Below are 27980 nucleotides of genomic sequence, written 5' to 3' on the forward strand. Positions count from 1 at the left end.
TGTAGCTAGCCAGGGCTGAGGCAGGGGGACAGTCCACATTGGGCAGTGGGGGGCCGTAGGGCACCGCAGGGATCTGTACTGCAGCACAGTGGCTGTTGTGCATCAAGGGTTGGGATCCTGGGCAGCAGGAGAGCTTGAGGGCAGTGTGGTGGTTGCTGGTGTTGCAGGGGGGTGGAGCCACTTCCAGTCTCTGAAATCAGCGGCTCCCCTTAAAAAAATTTTTTGATCCGCCCCAGGTGCCAGAGGCAGTTGCTATACCGCTGACAATACCAAAGTACAGAAGAACAGTTTTGCTGGCATGCTTTAGAGTTTTGAGAACACAGAGCTTGCTGGCTCAGGCTAATGACCCATCTAGCCCAGCATCCTCTTCTCAGTGGCCAACCAGAAGCCTATGGAAAACTCGAATACAGTCATACCTCGGTTTAAGTAAGCCTTGGTTTGAGTATTTTCAGTTTAAGTACTCCGCGGACCTGTCTGGAACGGATTGATCCACTTTCCATTACTTTCAATGGGAAAGTTCGCTTCAGGTTAAGTATGCTTCAGCTTAAGTACGGACTTCCGGAACCAATTACACTCATACCTCGGGTTAAGTACGCTTCAGGTTGAGTACTCTGTGGACCCGTCTGGAATGGATTAATCCACTTTCCATTACTTTCAATGGGAAAGATCGCTTCAGGTTAAGTACGCTTCAGTTTAAGTACTCGATGGAACGGATTAGTCCACTTTCCATTACTTTTTTTTTAAAAAAATTTTTTATTATTATTTTTAAAAAACCTTTATTTCATATTTTGTTGTTACAAAACAGTCGCAAATCATGAATCATAAATTATACATTAGAATTACAAAAAAAAACTCCAAATCAAAAAAGAAGAGAGAGAAAGAGGAAAAAAAGGAATTCACAAAGAGAAAATAAAGTAGGAAAAAAGGGGGGGAGAAGAAAAGAAGAAAAAGGAAAAAGAAAGGAAAAAAAAAGAAAGAAAAAAGATTACAGTGTATACATATATACATACACCCATACACATACATACGCATATGAGATATATGTACACATACACACACATAAGCACAACACATACATGAACATAAAAATACAATATAGATAAAAAAACACTTCCTATTGTTTGAAAATCACTTCCCTTTGTCGGTTCTTCCTTATCCTGCTCTATCTTTTTTTGGGGGGGGGGCACCTATATTACTTTCAATGGGAAAGTTCGCTTCAGGTTAAGTACGCTTCAGGTTAAATACAGACTTCCAGAACCAATTGTGTTTGTAAACCGAGATACCACTGTATAAGAGCATTCTCCCTTTCTTGGTTTTCGAGCATCTGGTATTCAAAAGCATTGCTGCCTTCAACCATGGAGGTGGCATATATCCTTTGTAACTAGTAGCCTTTGCTAGCCTTATTCTCTGTGAATTTGTCTAGTCCTCTTTTCAAGCCATCCCAGATTAGAATAATTTTACCCTCCATGATCCTAGGTGGCAGTTTTGCAAAAGTTTCCTTCAAGGATAGGTGCTGTTCCTGTAATAATTTAAAGCCTGAAACAGTCTCCCATGTGTTATTGCTGTTTTTAGACTGTAGATTCTTTCAAGGGGTCAGAAAATGCATAAATTAGCCCCCCTATGAGATAGTCCCCAGTTGATTATTAGGGACCCCTTTTAAGTATCTTCCTCAAGGGGTCTAACCAATCCATTACTGAACAGGTGGTGATATATCTGAATGTTGTAATATCTATTTGACCTGCTATATTAACCTGTCACTTTTTCTTCTTCTGAGGTTGTGATTGTTTTTTTACAGTTTGTCCTTTCTTTAAGCATTGTCTGACCACAATAAAAATTTGATTGGTATTGGGGTGTGAAAGACAACAGCTTAGCATAGTATAAGTTAATATACTTTTGAGTGCTAGAAAAATGCGATTTTTCCAAAACAGAAGTGCTGCATTTGTATTAAAATTCCTTAATCTCCTGTAACAATTATTGAGTTCATATGTACCATACTTGGGGGGGGGGGAGTGGGAGCGAACAGAGTACTGTGAGGGTGAAAGGACAAGCTGAAGACCAAAGAATGGCATTTACTCCAACATTTTCAAAATTTTGATCCTATTTAGGAACGTCTTGGAAGAGGTAAAATTGCTGTCTTTCCTCAAAACCTTTATACAAAGTGCAAGCTGAAATAGAAAATGCTATTTTAAGAAGACGGGTGATAATTGCTGCGTGACATACACTGCACTTAAAAAAACCCCATACTGCTGTATCACCCAGCACTATATTTACAATCCGACCCCATTAAAGGAAGGAGGAAAAGACTGACCACTGAATTACACAGAAATTAAATGCTTTCTGAGCAGTTGCCTGGGCACCTTCCGGTACAAGACAAAACATTAAACGTTTGATTGCACTAAATGTTTGCACCCTGACAAGCAAACAAGGTTACTGCAACAGTGGAAGGTGCAGAATTAACTGGGTCCTTAGGTAGCTCTCCATCATGGGTAAAGCCCTTGGGCATACACAACTAGTTAGTCCAGGTTTTGAAACGGCTAGCTGCCTGGTTGCCTGTGATGAGTAACATATTGCTTCCAGGGGACCAGAAAGGGGATTCTTTAGTAAAACTGGATGAGAATTGGTTCTTTCAGGATAGTTAGGGTCTAATAACTTGAGAAATCCAATTATGAGATTTCTGCTTTGTGTAATCCTGGGACAGACAAGTTTAAGGCGTCTTACAGCACAGCCATCTGGTATGTCTACTCATAAGTAAGTCTCAGTGAACTCATAGGAATTCGAATCACTCCAAAGCGTACACGGTATATCTACTTTAATTTTCCTTTGGTATTCATAGCTAATTTTCAGGAGCCAAGATAGCAATGATAACTCAGTTGGTAGAGCATGAGACTCTTAAACTCACGCTCATGAACCCTGCGGTCCCTTCCAACCCCACGGTTCTAGGAGTAACGAAACCTGAAAACATTTTTCCCTATTAAATATACAGTGACTGTGACTGGCCCAAAAGACTCATCAGTTCTTGAATGTGCTGACAAAACTATCACTCAGTTGGTTCCATACTCAGTGAAACAGACTGGGAGATGGTTCTATCTTAACTAGAACTGGTTATACATTAGAGGTTATATGTTGGTCCAAGTCTCTGGTCCAAATCTCAGCTAAGCATTTGTTGTGGGGGGAGGCTCCCAAATCTGTAAAAGGAGTGACGGTAGAATTGGCCTATATCACAGGGTAGATGTAAGATACACTATGCTATCTGGGAAGGCTCTTTATTCTAATGGAGGCAACTGAATGAATACCTGCTCTATGCAAAAAGTGATTTCAGTGAACAGAAGTTAGCTTCAAGAGGGCTTGTTCAAGAGAACCATTTGCTGGATTCTGTTTTATTTCTGTCTACCTATGTACTTCCGCATAACTAGGGCTATTATCTTAAGCATGCTTGGGACTGCTCTCACATTACTCCTCCAGTAATCTCCTGAACAAAAGCTTTTCCCATCGCTGCTTTTCTTCTCCTGCAAGGTATAACTACCGGAAAATATTGGGTGGGTTCCAAGGCTCACTCACACCTATGAAGCTCACTATTGTCTTGCCACTGTCCTGCATAAACTGAGAATGCTGTAGAACAACATTCTTCCACCTTGGGTTCCCTATTGTTGGAGAACTACAGTTATCATCCTCACCAGTCAGCTTAGTCAATGGTCAAGGCTGATGGGAGTTGTAGTCCAATAACATCCGGGGACCCAGGATTGAACAACACTGCTGTAGAACACCTCCCAGAATCCTCTGCATAATACACAAGGTTTCTTTGGCCAGCTAATCTACATGGCCAGAGTCCTCTGAAGGTTTAAAGTTGGAGGACCACTGCACTATATGTTAGCTTTAAAAAAAAAACTGAAAAGAATGTAATAAATGAGACTTTCAAAAAATTGTAGTCAACAACAAATACAGTAGGTTTAATTCCCAGGACTGTGGCTTCATTGAGTTGTGGACTGAGTCATTAGAATGTGTGCTATGCAAAGCATGACAAATTACATATTTTGATATGCACTTCCTGAAAGAGTTGGTGTCAGCTCTGTAAGCATTCTTGAAATAAAATGAACTTTTGTGTAGCTCCCCACCGTCAATAAGATTGAAATGAACCAAATATGATAAAACAAAGTGTTCAGCGGGACTCAACAGTAAATCCATGTCTTCAGACTGATACATCTTATTGTCATGCCAATAACCACATGCATGTAAACCTGGAAAATCCTTAGAATCTTTTCTTTTAAAAAAATCCACATATATGACTTGTTATCCTCATGGTCATTAGCCATTTGCTTAATCTATAATCCTACTTTGCATAGGATAAAACTCTAGTTTTGCAGTAATGGATGCCATTGCTCTAAATTAATTAGAATCCTCAATTCTCCCATAAATATTTATGGGATGGAAGAAGACGACCAACACAGTCTCGCAGTCATGATAAGAGTAGTTGTTCAAAATGCAAACCCACTGGATAGGAACCATGTCATTCTATGATCTGTGAAATAACTAATGTACTCTTGGAACTCAATAAATGTTTAATAGTGGAGTTTGGGGTTGTTGTTTTAATGCAATTCTTCTTCGGGTTGTTGTTGTGTTTAAATGCAATTCTTCTAATCAGCTGCCCTGACTGACAGTTCTGCAGGAAGAGATCTCCTTTCTGTACCCAATGCCAAATTATTTTCAACCCTGTAAAATATATATTGATATATTTAACCCCACAGAACGGTACTAGGGCCTCAACGATCCATACAGTAGTTCATTTGATGAAGGACATTAGTGGGATACACTGCTATTAAGAGTTGTTGGTGATCTAATAAGACCTTATTGTTGTTGTTTAGTCGTTTAGTCGTGTCCGACTCTCCGTGACCCCATGGACCATAGCATGCCAGGCACTCCTGTCTTGCACTGCCTCCCGCAGTTTGGTCAAACTCATGTTCGTAGCTTCGAGAACACTGTCCAACCATCTTGTCCTCTGTCGTCCCCTTCTCCTAGTGCCCTCAATCTTTCCCAACATCAGGGTCTTTTCCAAGGATTCTTCTCTTCTCATGAGGTGGCCAAAGTATTGGAGCCTCAGCTTCACGATCCGTCCTTCCAGGGAGCACTCAGGGCTGATTTCCTTAAGAATGGATAGGTTTGATCTTCTTGCAGTCCATGGGACTCTCAAGAGTCTCCTCCAGCACCATAATTCAAAAGCATCAATTCTTCGGCGATCAGCCTTCTTTATGGTCCAACTCTCACTTCCATACATCACTACTGGGAAAACCATAGCTTTAACTATACGGACCTTTGTCGGCAAGGTGATGTCTCTGCTTTTTAAGATGCTGTCTAGGTTTGTCATTGCTTTTCTCCCAAGAAGCAGGCGTCTTTTAATTTCGTGACTGCTGTCACCATCTGCAGTGATCAAGGAGCCCAAGAAAGTAAAATCTCTCACTGCCTCCATTTCTTCCCCTTCTATTTGCCAGGAGGTGATGGGACCAGTGGCCATGATCTTGGTTTTTTTGATGTTGAGCTTCAGACCATATTTTGCGCTCTCCTCTTTCACCCTCATTAAAAGGTTCTTTAATTCCTCCTCGCTTTCTGCCATCAAGGTTGTGTCATCTGCATATCTGAGGTTGTTGATATTTCTTCCAGCAATCTTAATTCCGGCTTGGGATTCATCTAGTCCAGCCTTTCGCATGATGAATTCTGCATATAAGTTAAATAAGCAGGGAGACAATATACAACCTTGTCGTACTCCTTTCCCAATTTTGAACCAATCAGTTGTTCCATATCCAATAAGACCTTATAGTAAAAGGTAAAGGGACCCCTGACCGACTCTGGGGTCGCACGCTCATCTCGCGTTATTGGCCGAGGGAACCGGCGTATAGCTTCCAGGTCATGTGGCCAGCATGACAAAGCCGCTTCTAGCGAACCAGAGCAGTGCATGGAAACGCTGTTTACCTTCCCGCTTGGAGCGGTACCTATTTATCTACTTGCACTTTGACGTGCTTTCAAACTGCTAGGTTGGCAGGAGCTGGGACCGAACAACGGGAGCTCACCCCGTTGCAGGGATTCGAACCACCGACCTTCTGATCAGCAAGCCCTAGGCTCTGTGGTTTAACCCACAGCGCCGCCTGCGTCCCTATAAGACCTTATAAATAAGCCAATAATAATAATAATCTTGCCTGCCTGCAAAAGTAAAGTTTACTAACCTGCTGATTCCTGGCAGATATGGGACAAAGAGCTCCATCCCTCCTGAAGCTTCAAGACATTTCCTCCTCAGGCAGGCAGCTTGGTTTTTATGCTGGGCACAGAAGAGGGCCAGATTGTGCCATCCCTCCTCCACCACCCTACTCACTCATCAACATACAAGTTCTTTTGCCTGTGGCTACCAGGCTAGTGCTTAAATACATGGCTGTAATAATAATGCCCAGTGGGTCTCACATTGGAGTTCTATACATCACTCAGAAGTATGTTCTACTGAATTGAATGGGGCATACTCCCAGCTAAGTGTATATAGGACTACAGCCTAGGCTCACTAGACATTTGGATTTGAGAAGTAGAACAGCAACAGATTGCTGTTACAATCTGATTGCTGTTACTTTTCCTATGTCATTCTATTTCACTCCTAGTGAAGAAATAACAGCATCTCTTTCCTCTCCATTGCTCTAAGATATCAATCCGCCATCCTGTGTGGGATAGCTAGCTCTAATGAATACACAGTTTGTCTCTGAGAGTTGATTTGATTTATTCTTTTTCTATGTAATGTTTCATTCAAATGAATCTCAAACAGTGTTAGAAATTAGCCAGGCACCAAACGCATTTTGCTACTGGCACAGGTCCAATTGACTGACATCTCCATCTGGCTAGCCTCTCCAGCCTTCTTAAGCAGGTAAACAGAAGAGCTTATTTGTTGCATTTATATCCCACCTGCTAATCTCTACAATGACCCTGAGAGGTAGCTTAAGTGGCTGTGACTTAAGTGGCTTCCAAGACTACTTCTGCTATGGGGCAGCTATATAAATTAAGTAGGTAAATAAATTATATAAATTAAGTAGATAAATAAATATAGGAAAAGCAAAATGTCTTGAAGCTTGAATTTGTTTTATTCTGGATTTTGTTTTATTTTAATGTTTTAATGCGTTGTAAACTGCTTTGAGGTGGTATAAAGATGAAATCCAAATAACAAGAAGAAATTTAACGGTAAAAACTGTTATCTGATGAAGTGTGCATGCACACGAAAGCTCATACCAAAATAAAAACTTAGTTGGTCTTTAAGGTGCTACTGAAGGAATTTTTTTATTTTGTAAAAAAAAAAAGTGCCTAGAAAATTTCGTTGTGGTGACCATAACCTAGGTTTAAGGTGCCATTTGGCAATTAGTTTTTATATCTCATTTTCTAATAGTGATCAAAGCTGCTTACAAATCAAAGGCAAAGCTTAGCAGCCAGGATCTTCAATGCCCCATGAGCACATTACCTCAGCCAAGAATATAATGCTGAAGGGATGTATGAAGTTTCAAAAGTAATTCCAAACACAATTAAATGTTTCTTTAAAGAAATACAGACAAGATTAATCTAGAGCAAGAGATTTACTGCCACATCGCATTACAAGCTTTGAGTTATAACGCAGTGTCAGGGCTTCAACCTAGACCTGTGATTAAATAAACCCATTGACAGTTCCAAACCATATTGTCAGATCTTTTTCTATGTACAGTATTTGTTTGAGTTCTACAAAGGAACTTGGGTTTTTTTTTATCATGTTCAATCCCTAATGACTGCAGGTGACAATTTAATTTGTGGGAGGGCTCATCTTCAAGAACCTGTTCTGAATGCCTGGGTGCAGTCATAAAATAAGTGAGGAAGGACAAAGGAGAAATTGTAACCACAGCCTTATCTGGGATTAGGATGACAGGAAAGATCTCAGAACAGAGGATCTCCTAAAACTGCTTGAGCCCCCAATCACCTCCCCCTTGCTATAAAAGCTAAGAACATAGAAAGCTGTCTTATATCAAGTCAGGATTGTCTTATCCACACAGTGCTAGAAACTCAGATATGTAAGCTAATCGCCTAATTGCACCTTAAACCTAGGTTATGGTCGCCACAACAGAATGTCTAGGCACCATTTCTTCCCTCCACCCCCCCCCGGGGATGAGATTTATTATTGTTGTTATTATTACCTATCTATTAATTTCAACGAGTTTACTATGAGTATGACTTGGTTGGCTACAACCCTGTAATATGGATTCTGGACTAGATGGAGCACTGGCCTGATCCAGCAGGCTCTTATGTTCTTACACCTGTGTACAGAGAGGTGACCAGTGATTTGATGGAGGTTTTCAGGGGATCCCTTGTAATAATTATAAGAGTCAATAAGGAACCATCTTTTTCTGCCATGACTGTGTTGGCAAGCACCGCATCTGTGATTTTTAATGGTTAACTTTAGCCAATGGAGACACTAGCATCATTAGTTGGATTAGCAAAGTGTTTAGCAGGATTAGCAGGAATGTTGCGTCTGCTAATTACGCCATTTGGAAACATTGTGGCTGTAACAGTATCAAGATGTCTTACTCAATACAGTACACACATTTTCACACACACACACCTTTGTTTTAAAAGCCGGTATGATGGACCGTCCACACGCTTTAAAGGGAAGCTGAAACGGTTTTCAGCAATTGCCACCAGCCAGTGTAGGTGGCAAGAGAAAGCAAGACTGTAGTCACTTGATTACTGCATATCTAGTTCACAGCACAGTTAATCCGAACGCACAGTTTCCAGGAGGAATGAGTTTTGCTGAGCTTTGGGTGTTTGGGATTAAGGGAACTACCATGATGATGATGTAACAGTTTCATTTTATAATGCAGTTGTTTACTATAGTAGTGGGTAGGAAAGTACCCTCCAAGCCTATTATTAGGGCAAATGAGTCGTCTGCAAAGGCAAAGTGCGATCTGGCACCCACACTAATTAGTAAATATGGAAAATACAAGTGGGGATCTGCAACAAAATCTTGCAGCATGTCTCCAGCCTTGACAATAATGCTCTTCCTGTCCATCTATCCTATAATAATAATAATAATAATAATAATAATAATAATTTATTTATACCCCACCCATCTGGCTGGGTTTCCCCAGCCACTCTGGGTGGCTTCCAACAGAAAAATAAAACACAATAAAAAATCCTACAACAGGAACCATGTAATGCTGTTCAGGGCTAGGAGCAGGCATTGGGGGGGGGGGAGGAAGCAAGTTGTGAGAGAAGGGGAAAGCTTTCTTTCACACCTTCCTGAAACTTCCATCTGCTATGGAAGGACCAGGCACCAGCTATGACCCTGAAAAAATTGCTATAGAGGTTGGGTGAGGTTTCTGGAGACTCAAAATGAAAAAGGTGTCCTTTTCTTCAACCCCTTCTTGAAAGTGGCCATAATGTCATGGCATCCCTCAGAACCTAGTCCCCTCCTCCAGGATACTGTAAACTGTTAGGGGTTCAAGCAGGCCTCATTTCAACCCCACCCCCAAAACTAACACCTTCAATAGTTTGTGGTTCAGGCGCCCTCAACATTCTGTATGTCCTGAAAGTCACTCAGCATAGGTAGTCACTCAGCATAGGTCTTTGGCAAATACAAAAAGTAATGCACTTCCAAGGAGTTCGCCAAGTATGCAGAAGCTCCCATTTTACTACATAGTGATAGATACAGAAGCAGCCAAGTTGGAGGGAATGATGCAGCTGATAATTCCAGTTTATTCACCTCAGAGCTTTGCAGCTGGTGGCCTTTATGAAACAGCAACCTGTTTAACATGCATTTAAATGAGAGAATAGGATATTTAATTCACAGTGTAATCCTGCACAAGTCTATTTATTAATAAGCCCCATAGAGTCCAGTGGGACATACTACCATCACAAGCATCATCTTACAGCCTCAGAGAGTTACAGAAGTCATTGAAAGAGACGTTGTTGTTCATGGTGTGTAGAACATTAATCCTCATTCCAGCTCTGATAAACAGGTTTTTGGTATTGTTTTAGAAATGCTGCAACGCCTGTTTGACTCGGGTCAGTGTGGCGCAATGGTGTTTGACTACAACCTGGAAGACTAAGGTTTGAATTCCCACTCAGCCATGAAGCTCACTGGGTAACCTTGGGCTAGTCACTGTCTCTCAGCCTGACTTGCCTCACAAGGTTGTTGTGAAGAGAAAGTGAGGGGGGAGAACCATAAACACCACCTTGAACTCCTTGGGGGAGTCAAGTGGTATATAAATGTAAGACAGAAAGAAAGAAAAACAGAAATACAAAAGAAATGTGTGCGTACTCTAGTCTAGAGGAGTTTTCACAGCCCCTAGCAATTTCAGATTATAGGCCTGATTTGCACACAACACTAAGCCATGGTTTAGTGTTAAATGCATAAGCTTCCCCCATCCTCACTCTGCCACAGCCATAAAGAGACGAAGTTTTCAGCTCCCTTTTAAACTAACTGTGGTTTCTTGTTATGTCTAAAATAGAAATGATCCCCTGCAGCAGAAATTGGATCCCTCTTTCTCAGGCTGTGGGAATTTCTAGATGTTGACTGAGTAGTGAGAAAGAGTGGACGGCTGGAGTATGTTGTTGTCCGGAAACACCAAGCAGCAAGATGAGAGCATGATGGGAGGGAGCTAATGAGGTATTTTGAGGATTCTCCAGGATTATAGCCTCATCCCAGCTACTCTGAGAGACAACAGCAATTGGAGGAATTTTAAGAACTGGACAGTAGACAAAGGCCAAGGAATTTATAATTGGACATATTCAGACTGACACACAGAGAGAAAAGGAAAATAATTAGAGCACCTCATTTGTAATCCCATGGAAAGTTAGATAAGGCATTAACATGCATAGTAATTGCTAAAAATGCAGCTGTTATCTTAATGATTAATACTGTATACCAACAGAAAGATAATCAGATGTTAATAAAAAAATATGAACTGCAGCAATATAAGAACTGGACAAAAAACACTGATCAAGGAGAAAGGAAAACCACTTTGATTAAATTGTATACATTTTGAATTGGAATTATTTTGATGTTAATTGGAATCTGTATAATTGACAAAACTGTGGTAATATTGGGTAAATATCGGGGATTTAATTTAAAAAGAAAGAAAGAAATGGTGGTTAGCGAAAGAAGCCAGGATCAGTAACCATAGTTTGAAGTTGACTATAGAGCAGTGAAACTAGATAACACTAACCACAGTTTATCCAGATTTGGGGAGAATGAGTTTTCATATTTAGCTGAAAATGGAAGTGAAAGCTTCCCATTTTCTTCACATGAGCACATCAGAAGATAAGGGAGTGGGAGTATAAGTGCACAAATCCAACGATGGTTTAGTGCTACATGCAAATATAGCTACGACCATAACTAGAAAAGAGCTACTCTAGCACCCCTCAAGCTTATCATACACTGTAGGTAGCAAGCTGTCTCAATAGAGTACAATCCTAAACAGATTTATTCATAAGAAAAACCTACTGGACTGAATTGCCTCACATTGTAAGCTAACCTTGTTCCGTCTTGCCTCCCGCTGGCAAATGCCTCAAGTCACATTACAGGGATGCTTTATTTGTTGTGAGTAATTCATTAGAGAAATATCATGGGTGTCAGCAACGGCCAAAGCTCCTGACTGAGAAATGTACACAATGGAATCCACATCTAGACACACTTGTACAGGCAGTGCAAAAGAATGTTTCAGTAGCATGTGATTCAGAGGGCAAGAGTACAGACACTTTATCACAGGGGGGGACAACATTTACCCAACACAGTTGCTGTTCAAAAGCAGCATGTTGTAACCTCTTGTATTAAAATGGGAGTTGTAAAGAATCATGAAAACAGATGCAATATCTTATGGGCTGGATACAGTAAATATTAGGCTTGCTTTTTCTCTAGCTCAAGACCAGGCGACACCCCCTGAGATGTCCTTACTGAATGTCCATCACTGAATGCACTAGGGAAGGATATTCCTGCATTCCAACCCTTACAACTCACCCTTCAGAATAAGTTTATATTCATGGGTTCCACTTGATTTATGCTGCTGCTCAACCCCGACATCATCTCCAGCACACACTCACACACAGTATCAAAGAACTTCAATCCTCAACACAAGGAGTTGAGCTGCAATGAAAGAAAGAGACCTGGCATCTCCTCAGAGGTCCCTTCCCTTTCATTGCTTCACATATTCATAGGCCAGTTTAGACGGCAGGGTTGGCCACAGAAGATACTGCCGAAATGCCTTCTCCCCAGGTAGCATAACATTCATAAGTCCTTCTCCCCAGCGCCACATGGTTATTTGGCATGCCCACCAGGGCTGGCACTTCGCTGCCAACAGAGGGGCTGGACTACATACTTTGCATGCTGTTGGACACTCATTGGCCCAAACATTGCCTCCTCCATGGAGAAGGCAACTTTTTGCAATCTAAACCAGGTGGCTTTGCATGGCAACCAACGCAACTCAGGGACTGAGACCTGGGTGAGCCCTAGCACAAAATGATCCCTGCACCAGATGACCTCTCCGGAGTCCTTCGCAGCTCTACAACTGAAACTGTACCCTCTTGCCTCATTCCAGTGCACAGCTCAGATGTTGGGCAAAGAGTCTGCATGCAGCAGGTGCCAGGTTCACTCCCAGTTAAAAGGGTCACAGGTACCAGGGCTGGGGCAAACAAACATCTCAGTCCTGACCCAGCTGCTACATTATGAGTGCTTACCTTGCTGACTATGTTCTGCCGAAGGCCAGCCGAGATCCGGTGATACCTCTCGCTACAGTCACAGTAACTGTCGTTCTTCCCCTCGGGGGTGGGCAGTTCTGGCGCCGCCAGCATCCCTCTGCTGTAGCTGCTGCTGTGGTTGTAGCTGGGGCTGGTGGCGAGGCCCCGAGCAGCAGCGGGCAGGTGCGGGTGCCCCGTCCAGTTGCCCTGCCCATCCGTGCCCTTGCACCAAGAGACAGGCTGCACCAAGAGGAAGCTGTCCGAGAACTGGCTGAAGCCGATGAACAGGGCCGGGATCCAGGTGAGCAGGATGAGGGTCTTCTGGTGCCCGCCGCCCATCCCGCCCAGGAGAGGCAGCACCGAGCCATCGTAATCCAAGAGCAGCGGGTTGCACGACCCGGAAGGAGGCGGAGGCGGAGGCAGGCTCTGGATCTCCGCCGCCAGACCCCCGGCAGGAGGGGCGGCCGTCGCCGCAGCCGCAGGGTCCGCCTCCCCAGCCGGCAAAGAGCCGTTCTCCTCGGGTAGCTGCCGCCCTCCTCCTCCGCCGCCCTCCTCTCGTCGCCGATCTATCGCCATCCGGAGCAGCTTACATAGAGAAGATCGGTGCTGTTGCTGCTGGTGGCGCCACCGCGCCGCGCGTACTGGCGACGGCTGAGATCCAAGGGCCGGCAACCCTGTCGCGATCGGCACGATCCGAGGAGGCGGCTTGCCCGTCAGGAGTCTCCGCCAACACGCACATAGGGGTCCAGTTCGCGATTAGGCGCGGAGACGGCGGCAGCAGTGGTGGTCTCTCCCCGCGCGTCAAGGCGCGCCCATCCTCCGCCACTCCCAGCCCGCCTTTCTTCCCTCCCCAGAAAACCTTCGCGCGTCTCTGTCGACGTCCTCACTACCTACACACACACACACGCCGGCCACCAAGACTCTGCTGGGCGGCCTGGAGCCGAGGGTTATCCGAACTATTTTTTTTTTAAAGGTCCCTTTCTGGTCACTGCGGCTGCCGCTCGCGGAGCACCGCGGAGGAACCCGGCGCCTGGCTCCTCGAGGGCTCTCGCCAGCCCCGGTCGCCGCACATGAGGCTCGTTCGGCCCTGGGGCTCGTTTTCCCCCTCGCCCGGCGAGGAGCGTCCGAAGGAGGCGAATCCCGTGCGCAGTGGCGGCGGCGGCGGCGCCTTGTCCTTCGTCGGTGGCGAGTCGCCTCAGCTCTCCTCAGGAGGCGGCCGGCTTCCCTTTCTCTGGAAAGGGGTGGAGTGAGTGGGGAGGCCTCACTCGTCTCGCCCTTTCTTCCAGCGCTCTCCTCGCAACCTGAAAGCCCAGCCCCCTGACCCACAGCCCGCCTACGGCTCCGCCTCTCCCTGAGGTAAAGGTAACGAGGGCTGCTCTACCGCAGCACCTGCTGCCGCTGCCGCGGGACTAACCAGACGCGACCACCCGGCTCCCCCTGCAGGGGACGCCCGGAACGGCCCCGCCCCCTCGACCCCTGAAGGAGCAAGCGGCGCGAATTGCGCCCCAGAAGTGGCGGAAAGCCTTGGCGTGAGCGCCCGGGAGGGCGGTTCGTGAGGGGACTTCTCAGGGGGCGGGGGGGAATAGGTCGTGTGGGTCTCAGCCAACACAAACCCTGCGTCTGTTTCCCCGCTGAGCGTCTCTGCTGCGTATGTCCCAGCCGGAGAACCGAGCGGAGTCTCCTGTGAGAATATAGAGAGGGGTTTTCTCCTGATTGTCTTAAACTGCAGTCCTGCGCACGCTCAGTGAACCTCGAGTAAATCCCATTGAATTCAGGACGTCTGAGAACAGACGTGAGCTGTCCTGCAGCACCCAGCCCTGTACCTTTGCACCAGCCTAGCTGCCTGCCTGCCTGCAGTGCCAACGTAATATTACCGCAGTGCAAGTGTAGCCTTTTGTTCTGTGGCTGAAGCTGTGCTGGTATCTCAGGTGCTTTCAAGTTAGAACGGGGCTGTGGATAGATTATAAGGGAAACCCAATGGAAATCAGAGGCATTCTGTTTGGTGTGTATCCTGATTGTCCTTTCTTAGATGAGCATTCCCCCCCCCAAAAAAGGCCCTGACATATTTGAATTAAGATATAACAACATGACTGCCTTGCACCATTCAGAGGCAAGGCACGGAAATGTGTGTTGTTGGATTTAAAAACAAATAAATAAATCCAAATCTAACTATCTGGTATCTTGGAGTCAGGTGCTATTTATGCAAGATGTACCTGTTCAGGGAGGCTTTTTAATGTTTAATAGATTATTGTGTTTTATTTTTCTGTTGGAAGCCGCCCAGAGTGGCTGGGGAAACCCAGCCAGATGGGCAGGGTATAAATAATATATATTTATTATTATTTTAATTATTATTATTATTATTATTATTATTATTATTATTATTATTATCATCATCATATGACCACATCTCTTTTTTTACAACGCTTTCTACTGTTATTTTCTGGGAAACTTCATCTCCTGTAAGGAAAATAATAAACCAGCAGATGCTCATTTGTGCTGCATCATATGTTTAAAGAGCTACTATAGCTGTATTGTTTGGGCTGCTGGAAGCAAAGCGTCTCAGTCCTGCTCAGGTGAGGAGCAAACTGAAGCAGGGGTGTAGCAATAGGGACCGATTCGCAAAGCATCACCACACACATGATAAACTGTCCACCAAAAGAAAAGGAGAAAGAAGGAGAGCTTCCATGACAGCAGTGAACATGCATACAAAACAGGCTTTTGTTTTTACTTCTAATTGATTTTCCATGGCAAAGGGAAATCTGTGTTAATTTCTTCTTTTTTAAGTACAAAGTGGCTTTTTGGTGACAATTATGTCATGTGAACAGTGGGAGAAACTTGTGTCCATGAGCAGGACTGATTCCACAGCAAACCTCTGACTTTAAGCCACTTTACTTCCAAGTGGACAGGCAGAGGATTGTGCTGTACAAATGTCACTGGCACTGCAATCCTACTTACTCAGAAGTAATTCCCACTGTAATAAGTGGAACTCGCTCTCAGGTAAGTCAGTGTGCATACTAGGATTGTGGCGCAGTCTGAGGTTTATTTTATCTGCACCAAACATTTTAATAACGTGGCTTTTCCCCAAAGAAGCCTGGGAAATGTAGTTTACTTAAACATACACAAAAGATACAATTCTCAGCACCCTTAACAACCCACAGTTCCCAGGATCTTGGGGGGAAGCTGTGTGCTTTAAATGTATAGTGTGGCTGTAGCCTGAGGCTCTGCTTTGGAAAACCAACCTTGGCAGGTGCACCTCACCCACTTCCTGCTGAAAGTTTATTAATTAACTGGTTGCGCCAGTTTTGAAAAGGTCAAGTGATCACCTAATTCCCGAACGCACTGGCCCCAAGTTTGTGCTACGTGTAAGATTGACTGGTTTTGCTGTTCCTCTTCTCCCCTTGTCCTTGTAAATTGGAGCTTGAGGCTTTCTTTCTTAGTGGTTGCTGTACCACTTTTAAGTAGCACCAGTTTTCTTAACGTAAGTCACATCAGAATCAGGTTTAGAATACATGTGCTGGTGATTGACTAACAGGAAATCTGTGTGAGGCTATAACCAGTGGTGCAGTTAGAAAGGTAGCAATTATGATGCTTTAGATAGTAACGTGTGCTTCATAGCTGTCAAGTTTTCACTTTTCTCGCGAGGAAGCCTTTTCAGCATAAGGGAATTTCCCTTTTAAAAAGGGAGAACTTGACAGCTATGGTGTGCTTCTTCACTAGCTAGCCAGGCAGCCCTGCTGTGCTTGGAGATTCCCCTCATTCTGCCTACTAGCATGGCCCTGGACCTCTGCTCCCCAAAGTTCAGCCATGATGGTATCCCTGACTGCTGCTGTTGTGGGTTGCCCCAACTCCTTTTTGGGGGGGTGGTAGAAATTTCTGGAAAGGGGGTTAGTGCTGATGTTGCCACTCTCCCACCCACAACTTGTTGTCCCAAGTCTTCCCGAGGGGCATTTTGTGGCCACTTTCTAGAGTTTCATATAGCCAACTCTGTTCTTGGTGGACTTAACTCTGGGTCTAAGATAACTGATTTGGGAATGTTGGATTATCTGGGCTAGCCTATGTCTCCCCACCCCCTCTTTTTACTTGTCTTTGTTCTTGTATTCCGTCTATATCTCAACGTGTGCTTATTTCAAAACCCTTGTATCTCTTCTCTGAGTCTGATGTCCTCAGAGCTTATTTTTTACTTTGTTTTTGTTGCATGTTTAATGTTTCCCTGTGAACAGTTTATTTCTTTAAAAAAAGAAAAAGAAATATACAAAACCACATGCACAGGAGTCTAAAAAAGATTACAAATCATTATCAGGAAAAAAGGTTACTACAAACCCTGTTGCCAGCCTAGATTCTTGAGCATGCGACATATTTTCCGTTGCTAACATTCTGTCATTTTCTCTTTTATTTCTTGCTTTATGTTATGCGGGATCATAAGTTTTCAGTTTCACACCATGCATCTTGATACATAGACTTTGTTGAAATTTAACATGACTGCATAAGGCTATGACATTACTGGTAATGCCAGTACGACCTTGTATTGAGCCAGGATGCAGTTGTGATTCTGTAGCCCAGCCTTACCTTGTCCTTCACTCTGTGCTTGAAGTTGTTGACTGCTGGAGGATTTGTCAATATTGTACTTTTCTAGCACAGCAAATTTATGGAACCCATTTGTCTATGTGAGTCTAGCTCCCATTGCATTACGTTTCTACAGGGAGCATCTGTGGATAATAGGGGGATCCACACTGAAGAGGGATTGTGATGCTGACATGGTTAAGAGATTTGTGATGAATGTTGGCATACCTGTACCCGTCTCACACTTTGCACCTTATTACTTATTTCTGAGCCTTGTTCTCCACAATCATACAGGCCCAGCTGCAATGTCCAACTCCTATGCCCTTTTGTTATTGATGGCTAATTTCACTGTGGTGTCATAAGGGCCTATAGATGTGATCCTATCCTGCAGGTTTATTCCTTGAGGGAGGATATAATTAGGCTATGAAACTGTTTGTTTCAGCATGCCAACCCTCATAAAACAGTAGTAGGTGATTTGTTAGTGGGTGTATGTCAGTTCCTCTGCCGTTCCACTGCATCGGTTAAAACAAACAACCATAACCGAACCTTCAGCTCATATTTTATATGGCACATATATGCTACGTTGAGAGTCTGCATTCTCCTGGGACAGGTTATTACAATGTAAATGGAATTGGTTCGATCTCTCTACTCCATACAGCAAGACCAGACCATAGGAAGTAGCATGTCCCTTAAAACACAGAACCGCCAGAGGATTTGGTACAATGTATTTTTTTTTTTTGTTTCTTGCAATGTTTCATTGTTTAGATTAACAAACAAAACAAAACAAAACTTTCAGGGAAGCTGAAAATAGAAACATGAGAATAACAATGAATTTCTTTTATATATAAAGAAGTTATTTAAAAGAGCGCAAGTACAAAAATAGCCTTGGAACAGAAACAAAGTAAAAGACTCCAGATCATAACAGTGCGTTCTTATGTACATTTTCGCAGGAGCATTGGTGTCAGCAGCATTCTGCCCCCCCCCCCCCGGAGATGGAAGAGGAAGTAATTACTACCAAAAAACAAGCATACAGTACTGTACATAGTGTTGTGAGTTTTTTTTGGGGGGGGGGGAGTAGACTGTATGCTGAGACCCTTCTAATCCCTGGATCCAGCAAGTGTTAAAATATAAGGAAGGATTCAACTTCCTGGAATAGCCAGGCTAGCTTCCTGGTGAGGTGATAGCCTAGGTAATGGGCCATTAAGGGAACAAAGGAAGTGGATCTATGCCAGATAATAAATGGGCTCCCTCAAATGATTTGGTAGTTAGAAAAACCACCAGAGTGGAGAGTTTGAGTTATGTGAGCCAGCAGGCTAGAAGCGAGAAAGACAGAGTAATGCCTGATCTCTGCTTTGAATCCAGGCAGAAGCAATATCCTCTTGGGGTGTTAGTGCTGTGAACCCCTCCATCATAGGCTCAAGTTGTATATATGTGTTAATACACCATATATCCTAAAGACACCTCTGCTGTACCTCATTCCAATGGAAGCACGAACCCTGGGTAAGCGCCTGGAACCCCTGTAATCTTGCACCACACAGAGATTGGGGTGGCGTGCAACAATATGTTACTAGCAGCAGAGAACTGGTCCGTCATGTTCAGGTGGATCTGGTGATTGATCGGCCATGGGGCCTGGCTGCTGAGAAGCTAATATTGCAGGCGTAGCTCTACAATGTTTCTCAACAGGTATGAACAGCTGTTCATCCATAGACTTGGCATCTAGACAATCTTGTTCCATCAGCAGCTGAAAGGCTCAGTTCTTTTGACCTGTTATCAGTTGCATTGCTGCAACAATAAGCTTCACAGCCACCCCTCCCCAATTTCCCTAAAGTGCACACACCCACATCCCAGGATAAACAACACAGGGCTAAACTTCAGAGCTGGCATACACTACTCTCACTTCTTCCCAGTAAAATGGGTACAATAGTATGGGGTTACTTTGCATGGCTGGTGTAGCCCATGCTCTCTGAGCCACAGCTTCTGCCCCGGCAATATGAGTATAATGGGGATGGGTTTTAACTGCATTGGCAATGGTGAGGGGAGCAAATTCTTTTGGGGCTGAAATAAGCTCAGAGTTAAAAAAAAATCACAACCTCCCATTTATGGTGGGGGGTGGGATGCCCTATTTTGAATAAACGACTGCAGAGAGGAGACACTGTTTTAGGTCCCATTTGTTCTGATTCACACTTATTCCGAAATATTGTAAGAGAGGGATGATGACACTGAAACAATATTTTGTTTTACAAAATATCACAGAGGACAATATTTTTGACTCGAATACTTTATCCAACTTATTTCCTTTTTCACCCTAGAAAAACAGATGAAACTATTCCCACACAAAATCCTCTGAAAGTAAAACTCTTTTAGATTAATTACACATGCATAAAACATAAGAACTGTAATTTCTTTCCCGCAAACAAAAGTGCTATCCAATAGAGCATTGTGGTTAAGAAATCAATCTTTCAAAAATCAATGTTAAAAGTTCAACCTTCATCTCGTTCTTTATGCATCAAAATGTAAACTCTTAGATCACGATAAATTATCTAACACAATTGTGAACTTTGCTGCATGGCATTACATCTACAGTACAGGCATTTGCGAAGCAGAACAAAATGTCTTAGCAACTTGTGTGTCAGTTAAGTATACAAATCGAAATGAAGAGAAAATTAGTCCAACTGAAGCCAAAGAGTTTGGGGCTCACAACTGTGAGCTAGTGTGCATATAGTGTTGCCTGCTTCCATCACCCTGCATCAAAAGTGGTTAAAGTTTAGACTTTACTTACAATTGGTATCATGAGCTAGCAGATCATTTGGTTATCAGTGTAAAGATCTGTCTGTTCCCCATTAGTAATGATAAGAGGCAACATAGTTTGAATATCGCTGGTGAAATCAATAGATGTATTATGACATCAAGCTGAACTCTGGTTTGTGTTAATCATGATTTGAGCTTCCAAATGTACAAAAGCCATCCATACCGGTAGTTGCAAAGTACTTCTCTACTTTTGATTTACATCCTCTCAGCACTAAGTTTTACAAGGTTGTAAACTGGCAATGTAATAAAAGCCATAACTATGGTTTGTCAATTTCCTGTGTGATCCTATACATGTCTGTTCAAAACTATGACCCTTTGAGCTCAGTGGGAGTTTCTCCCAGGTAAGTGAATGTAGGATTGTAGACATTGTAGACAGCAAACCACCATTGGCAGAAACCATGTTTTGCAAACCCACTTCATACTATGATTTTGGATTATAGTTTGCCCACCACTCCCAGTCATCATGCCAAATCATGTCAGTCGTCATGTTAAATCAGAGGTCACTAGCATGGCATCCATGTATGCCAGTGGTCCTGCTGGTACCTGCTATGGCATGTGCAAAAGGTCTCAGTAAATATCTCCCCATAAATACACAATACATGAGAGGCTGTTGGCTCTTCCTGCTCCATTCCTGTTTATGGTGGCTAAGCCTCTCCTGCTTTAAACACATCCCTTTAAACAAACCCAAATTTCATTGCATGAGCCTGAGTGAGTGAGTGAGTGAGTGAGGTTACAGGGAACCAGGCAGAGGGCCTTCTCGGTAGTGGCACCCGCCCTGTGGAACGCTCTCCCAGGAGATGTCAAGGCAATAAGCAACTATTTTACTTTTAAAAGACAACTGAAGGCGGCCCTGTTTAGGGAAGTTTTTAATGTCTGAAGCTGTATTGTTTTTAATATTCGGTTGGAAGGTGCCCAGAGTGGCTGGGGAAACCCAGCCAGATGGGCGGGGTATAAATATATTATTATTATTATTATTATTATTATTATTATTATTATTATTATTATTAACCTGCTGAAATTTTGTTCAGTTCCTGCCACCATCACAGACAGTGTGCCAAACATATGTAAGGCTATGCAGGCTTCAATGAAACTTAGCTACAGTTGCTTTTGTAAATCTCATTAAATAAGATAAATGGTGGTAGTTTACATTCCTTTTCAAAAGCAGACCTTGGGGAAGATTTCATATTTTCAGGTGAAACATTTCACAAGGAATTTTTTCTGAGTGATCTGTAGGATACTTGTGCAGTGGACATTTATAAGCTTCTTCCAATTCCTCAGGCTCCAGCATTTTTAATTTTTTTTAAGGACTCAACAGAATATAAAGCAACTGCACTTTGTTCCTTTGAATCTTTGCTCTAATTCATTTGAAGTTGCTTCAGAAGCATTCTTTCTGAATTAATATTCTGGTTCATTTTCAGGGGTAGTAGCAGAACATGACTTCTCAGGCTCAGACATCTCATCATGAAAACTGCTATTTCTTACTTCTTTTCTTTGGAAATTGTGCCAAAGTCCCAAATAACGTCTGCTGCAAGACATGTTTCCTGTAGAATTTTGGGCCATCAATCTGTGAGTTGTTTTAGTTCTTCAACAATACCAGCAGTGCTAGTTTACTCTGATTTGAGAAATATTCCTCTGGCTTGTAAAAGTTTGTATCTGTCATATATAATGCTTGAAAGAACTTTGGACCAGAACTTAGACAATAAAAGGTTTGAAAATTAACTTTTCGGTGCTTACATTTGTTATCAGTGGCAACCAATCCAGTGTTTTCTCTAGTGTGTCCACAAAACCTCAACTTTGCCAAGGTCCTACCTTATTTGCAGGTAATAGCAGCCCATGTGGTGGGTGGGGCCAGCCTCCTGACATCAGCTGAAGCAATGCTTATCTCAGGAGGTTGGGCTCACCATCACATGGACTACTGTTTCTTGTGATTAAGATTAGTGTGTCAAATTTAATTCAAAAGCATGCTCTAATGCTTCCAGAATACCTGGAAGACTGTGTTAGTGGATAGACAGCTTTAGCATGTGTGTTCTTCTAGCATGTGTCAGACTGAGAATGGAAAGAGCCACATACCTTATCTGTTACAATCTTCCAACACACAGGGCCAGGACTGAAAAACACAAAATATTAGCTCACGAAGGCTACTGCAGTAATAACTCCCAGAAGATTTAGTGAATGGGAAGCACATGGAGCATACACAGCAAATTAGTTTTTTGACACGAACACCTTTTATTTCCCCTGATGTATTGAAGCCATTATCAAATCCTTGACCTCTACAGTTGTCAAGAGGAATGCCTTGATGTGCCAACCTTTCAGTTAGCATTTCAGCTTCCCACTTTTTCTATAAAAAACAACAACCCCAAAAGTTTATGAACTCAGAAACCTTTATTAATATTAAATGTACCATTGTATTAATTACAAATTGCAGTATCAACTCACATTTCTCCTGTTGGGAGACATCAGCAGTAGGATAAGCTTGTGTGTGTATGTGTGCCCTTTTCATTCTCTGCAAGGATGGCCTTCTGCACATTGTTGCCACATAAGTCAATCAACTCATTGTGACTCCCCCATGAGTGATAAGCAGCCTGTCCTCACATTGTCCTGCCCTCCTTTTGCTTCTGCTTCACTTTAGCCAAATGATTGCAAAGTGATGCTGTCAAACGAGCTTTGAACGAAAGGTTCAAAGAAAGATGCCATTGTGTGGGCTGCCAACCAAATTATTATCTCCTTGGAATGCAAAGCCTCTTGAAGCAAGATCTAAACATCTAGCCATCTTTCCGCTATTTCTTTTACCTTGTAGTACGGTATATGTTAATTTATGTTTTTTACTCTCACCGTCTACTCCATGCCCACCCAGCAGCGATTGCAGCGATTCCTTTCGTTGGCAGCAATGAGTGTTATGCTCTGTGCTCTTTCCATATTCACAGGAAGCTGCCTTGAATTGAGTTGAACCCCAGGCCCAGCTAGATCGGTATTGTCCACACTGGTTGGCAACATCTCTCCAGTGGTTCAGATAGAAGACATGTTCAGCCCTACCTGAAGGTACCACACATTGAACCTGGGACCTTCTGAATTCAAAGCACACGCTCTGCCACTGAACTATGGCCCTTCTGCAGGTTCAGGTATTTTTATTATTTAGATTGCAGCATTTCCCCTGTAATAAGCAAAAATCTGCTCTTATTCCCTTATGGGGTACACAAGAGCCCTTATTAGGTTCTCCATCGGTCAGAGAATATAACAGAGGCCAACCAGAGAATTTTGAGAAGCAAAGCCTTTATTTTTGTTGTTGCAACAGGGTCCTTCCCCTCACACAAGAGATCAAGGAAGGAACCCAGAACAAAAGAGAACCTCCACTTTTATCAGTTTTCCCATCACCAAGAAACACCCCCAAAATACATCATTCCTACATCACAGCTACGTAATCAATACCTCCCCAAAAGGGAGGGTTCAAGGTAGAAAGCTGAGCAACTTTGACACCTCTCCTAGTCCTCCTCTTACCCCTCCCAGGTGTGAATTCCTAAACACAAAGAGAAATTAACAGTTTCTTAAAAGTTGATCACTATCTTTTGTTCAGAGTCTTCCATTGTGAATGAGATGGCTAGTAGTCTGGCACCATTGATGGGGAAATGTCCAGTTGGCAGAGCCTCCGGCTTACAGGATTATGGCTCCCAAGTTGATAGTCATGTGGAAATGTGTGTGTGATTCTGGTCAGAGAGAGTCAAAATGGTGTCAGTCAGACCTGTCTTCCTGTGCTGTTTCAGACATGTGCCTGTACATTCATGTACATGTTTATGAACATATATATATATATATATATATATATATATATATATATATATATATATATACACACACATACATACACACACACACACACACACACACACATATATATATATATATATATATATATATATATATATATATATATATATATATAACCTTGAAATTTACAACACCCCCCACACTTGGTAAATACCCTTCATTTTTTTTGCCAGCACACTACTAGGAGAAGGAGGGGGGGAGGGAATAAACACAATGCTCAAAGGCCACACACTAAAACCATGTGATTACTTTATAACTTCTTTTGGAGAGGGGGCACTGTGGTCTAAACCTCTTGGGCTTGCTGATTGGAAGGTTGGCGGTTCAAATTCCTGCAACAGGGTGAGCTCCCGTTGCTCTGTCCCAGCTTTTGCCAACGTAGCAGTTCAATTCAAAAGCACACCAGTGCAAGTAGACGCATAGGCACCACTGCGGCAGGAAGGTAAATGGCGTTTCCTTGTGCTCTAGCTTCTGTCACTGTGTCCCGTTGTGCCAGAAATGGTTTAGTCATGCTGGCCACATGACTCGGAAAGTAGTCTGTGGACAAACGCCAGATCCCTGTTGGATCACCTGTGTTTTCTTCCTCCCTTCCCCCCTGCCTCTGGATGTGTGCCTCCTGGCTCCAACTTTGGAGATATTCAGAAGGCAGTTAAAAAGAAGCTTTTTTTTATCCAGACTTTTAGAAAGATTTGATCACTGTTCATCCTCTGTTAATGATTTTACTGGCTGCACCATTGGTGTTTCCGAAGTGATTCATTATTTATGTACTGCATTTTACTTTTTTATTGTGATCTAAGCTGCCCTAGGACCTTTTGTGAAGGGTAGGTGATAAACGTATCTCATAATCATCATATGACTTTCTCCTGTGCTTTTAACAGCAGCCGCACTCGCTGCAAATTGACTGCTGAAACTTCCCCCACCACTTGTTTCTACGGGGGGGGGGGGGGCTCCTAAATTGCTGTGTCACGATTAGGTTATCATTAAAGGCACAGGAGTAGTTCCTTAAAAAATGAAGCTGCCATACACTTTGTGGTCTACTAGATAATATGAATATCTAAGTGTTTAATGCCTATCAGCCCATCACCCATTCCCACCCACCACCACCCCCCCGCCACCCTCTGAATATACATAAGGGTCTGACACTTCTGTTTCAATGTATCTGAAGAAGTGTGCATGCACACGAAAGCTCATACCAAAATAAAAACTTAGTTGGTCTTTAAGGTGCTTCTGAAGGAATTTTTTTTATTTAACCATAAACTGGTTACGCCTGCAAGCTGGCATGTGAACTCTGGGATATCTAATAAAACAGGGCAGTTCGGACAGGTAATTCAGGACAGTGTGGAAAGAGAAAGGATTCTGGGTTTATGGTGGATTACAGTACTTATATACACATACAGTATATTTCTATGTTTTTAATATATATTTTTAAGACACATTTGCAAACTGGAGAAACTGTCGTGGGCACCGCATATACACAACAATTTTAAAAATAAATGTTGGCAGCTATGGATTTCATTAGACAAATGGAGTTTCACCCCCAATGTGCATGTTGCAAAGGCCATTTGCAAGACTTCTTGAGCTTTGCAGAGACAACTTATAAGAGTCAATTATTCCTACCCGGAGAGCTGTACTTTTTATACAGAAATAAGCAGGCAAAGCCTTTCATAACATGGCACTGAATAATGACCACTGACTCATTCATTGCAAATCAAAGTGATGTTAAGAGGGTGGCTACAGGGTCTAGTTTAGAAGTTGGCAGCTCCTGGGATTTCCTTCAGCATGCTTGTCACTGCTCTTTTAACTATTTGCAAAAGGGGGGGGGAATCACTATATAGATCACTCAGCATAATACACTTCCTTATTTCAGCAAATCCTCTACAGAATTTCCACTGTTTTCCTCCCAGAATTGCTCCCATTTTACAGATAGGGGTTCAGTTCCTTTCTTTACCAAATTGTACAACAAAGGAGAAATCAAGAGGTGAGACTTTTCCTGGCAGGGAAACGCAGTGATGAGAAAAGCTTCATTCTGCCCCACACCCCACCCCACCCCACTGCTGCTGTTAAAAGCTTCCTGAGTTTCAGCAGTCTGAGAAGAAATATTGGTGGCAGTCGGAGAAGCTGCAGCTCTGTTCTCCTCATTCCAAAATTCCCCCTGGTCCCCCTCCACCCCTCCCCCTTGCTGCTTGTTATCAGACATTCTGCTAATGTTACTAACTTCCAGCCTGAAGTCCTTTGGGGCTGCTGCTGCTGCTGCAGGAAAAGTAATAGTATGCATCATCTGTCAAAATTTAGTTTTTCATCACCCCACTCTGATAACACTGTGTTTCTACCCATAGGAAGAGGGAAATGCATCAAAGGTCTTGGATGAATGAGAAAGTGCTGCAGTATAACCTATTTTATGCCAGCCAGGAAAATACAATGCCAATCCCTGCCTCCCAGTCCAAATCGTTCAGCCTTTGAATGGTTAGTGCTACCCAGCAACCCAGGACAGGAGAGCCTCCTGATTGGCTGCAGCAAGAAGAGCCCTGCTTTGTGTCTGCATGCGCTCGGAGACCAGCCAGAGCTCAGCGTCCTAATCTGTATGGGAAGCGGATTGCCACACTCATTCATTTCCCTTACAACCTTGCTAAATCACACATCGGGCATGCCTAGCTCTGACACTGCCCTGCTGTGCAGAAACTTGAGCAAAGCAGCAGATGTGTCATGTGCATAATTTCTTACCTGCGCCGTGCCCTGAATATGACAGGAGCTGCCTCCTTCTTCTCCTTCTCCTCCTGTGCCAGTTTTGTTCAGCAGTTTAAGGTTGAGAAATCTGGAGAAGATGGCACTGCAGTTTCATGCTGCAGTGAACTATGGTGGCACTACGAAACTGGGATTCCCGGGGGAGTTGGCAGGTTCGAATAAAAATAAAAATCACCTTTGGGTGGTTAGCTGAGTAAAGGCTTCAATGTATTAGGGGCTGGTCTATGTTCTAGTCCAATCAATCAATCAATCAATCAAAATAAGGGGTGGCGGTGGCTGGGGATTAAAAACTTCCTAAAAAATGTAAGGCATGTTCACATACAGTATTACTAGGATCAGCAACTGCGAGACCCTGGGCCAAATTTCTTATTTGGCCCCCTAAATGCATTAGCAGAAATAAAATGGGTTGGAAGAGTTGCCTCTATGGAAATGGGATTTAGCAGATTCATTTTTAAGGGCAGGGCTGTTTAACTCTCCCTCCCTCCCTCCCTCCCTCCCTCCTCTTGCCCTCCCTTCCTACCTATGCGAAACTAGCTGCTAATAGGGGCAGATATCAATTTACCCCAAGTCAAAATAACCCCAACCTTTGCAACCTGATGAAGGAATGCCTCAATATGTTAGGTTCCTGTGCCTTTATCCTTGCAATCACAAGCAGAAATTTAATTAGATGAGCCTTTGCACTTCGGGACCCAGGTGGCGCTGTGGGTTAAACCACAGAGTCTAGGGCTTGCTGATCAGAAGGTCGGTGGTTCGAATCCCTGCAACGGGGTGAGCTCCCATTGTCCCAGCTCCTGCCCACCTAGCAGTTCGAAAGCACATCAAAGTGCAAGTAGATAAATAGGGACCACTCCGGCGGGAAGGTAAACGGCGTTTCCGTGCGCTGCTCTGGTTCACCAGAAGCAGCTTTGTCATGCTGGCCACATGACCCGGAAGTCGGCGGACAAACACTGGCTCCCTCGGCCTATAGAGCGAGATGAGTGCCGCAACCCCAGAGTCGGACACGACTGGACCTGATGGTCAGGGGCCCCTTTACCTTTACCTTAGCATTGCACTTCACATTATGGCCATCTCATCTAAGAAGCACTATAAAGTTGGAAGTGATCTTGGCAGGCCATTGAGCATTGGACCTGAAAAGACCTAGCACATCCCTCACAGAGTCCCACTTTGTCAGTATTGCAAACCTGTTCAGTCCTTTGGCAGCTCAGTATTCTTCTGCAACCTGAACACCTATCTTCCCATCTCTTTACCGCAGTGGATTAGAGGATAAGCTGTCAGTGGAAAGTTGAGGCAGAGTGGATTGAAAAAGGTTTTGCTGAGGAAGGAAGGCTCGAAGATGT

General features: G+C 43.4%; 1 protein-coding gene across 2 annotated transcripts in view; it reads right to left on the reverse strand.

Moving 5' to 3' along the window:
* SLC22A23 (solute carrier family 22 member 23) overlaps positions 1-14886 on the reverse strand; it is an 88870-nt gene extending 73984 nt beyond the window's left edge. For both annotated transcript variants that reach the window (XM_035126384.3, XM_035126383.3), the window contains exon 1: positions 12715-14886. In XM_035126384.3, coding sequence (XP_034982275.1) covers positions 12715-13290 — 576 coding nt within the window. In that variant the 5' untranslated portion in view covers positions 13291-14886. The remainder of the gene's footprint in view (positions 1-12714) is intronic.
* Between the last annotated feature and the right edge of the window lie 13094 nt (positions 14887-27980).

Source organism: Zootoca vivipara, chromosome 8 (genome assembly GCF_965207765.1).
Source record: "Zootoca vivipara chromosome 8, rZooViv2.hap1.1, whole genome shotgun sequence".
Classification (NCBI taxonomy): domain Eukaryota; kingdom Metazoa; phylum Chordata; class Lepidosauria; order Squamata; family Lacertidae; genus Zootoca; species Zootoca vivipara.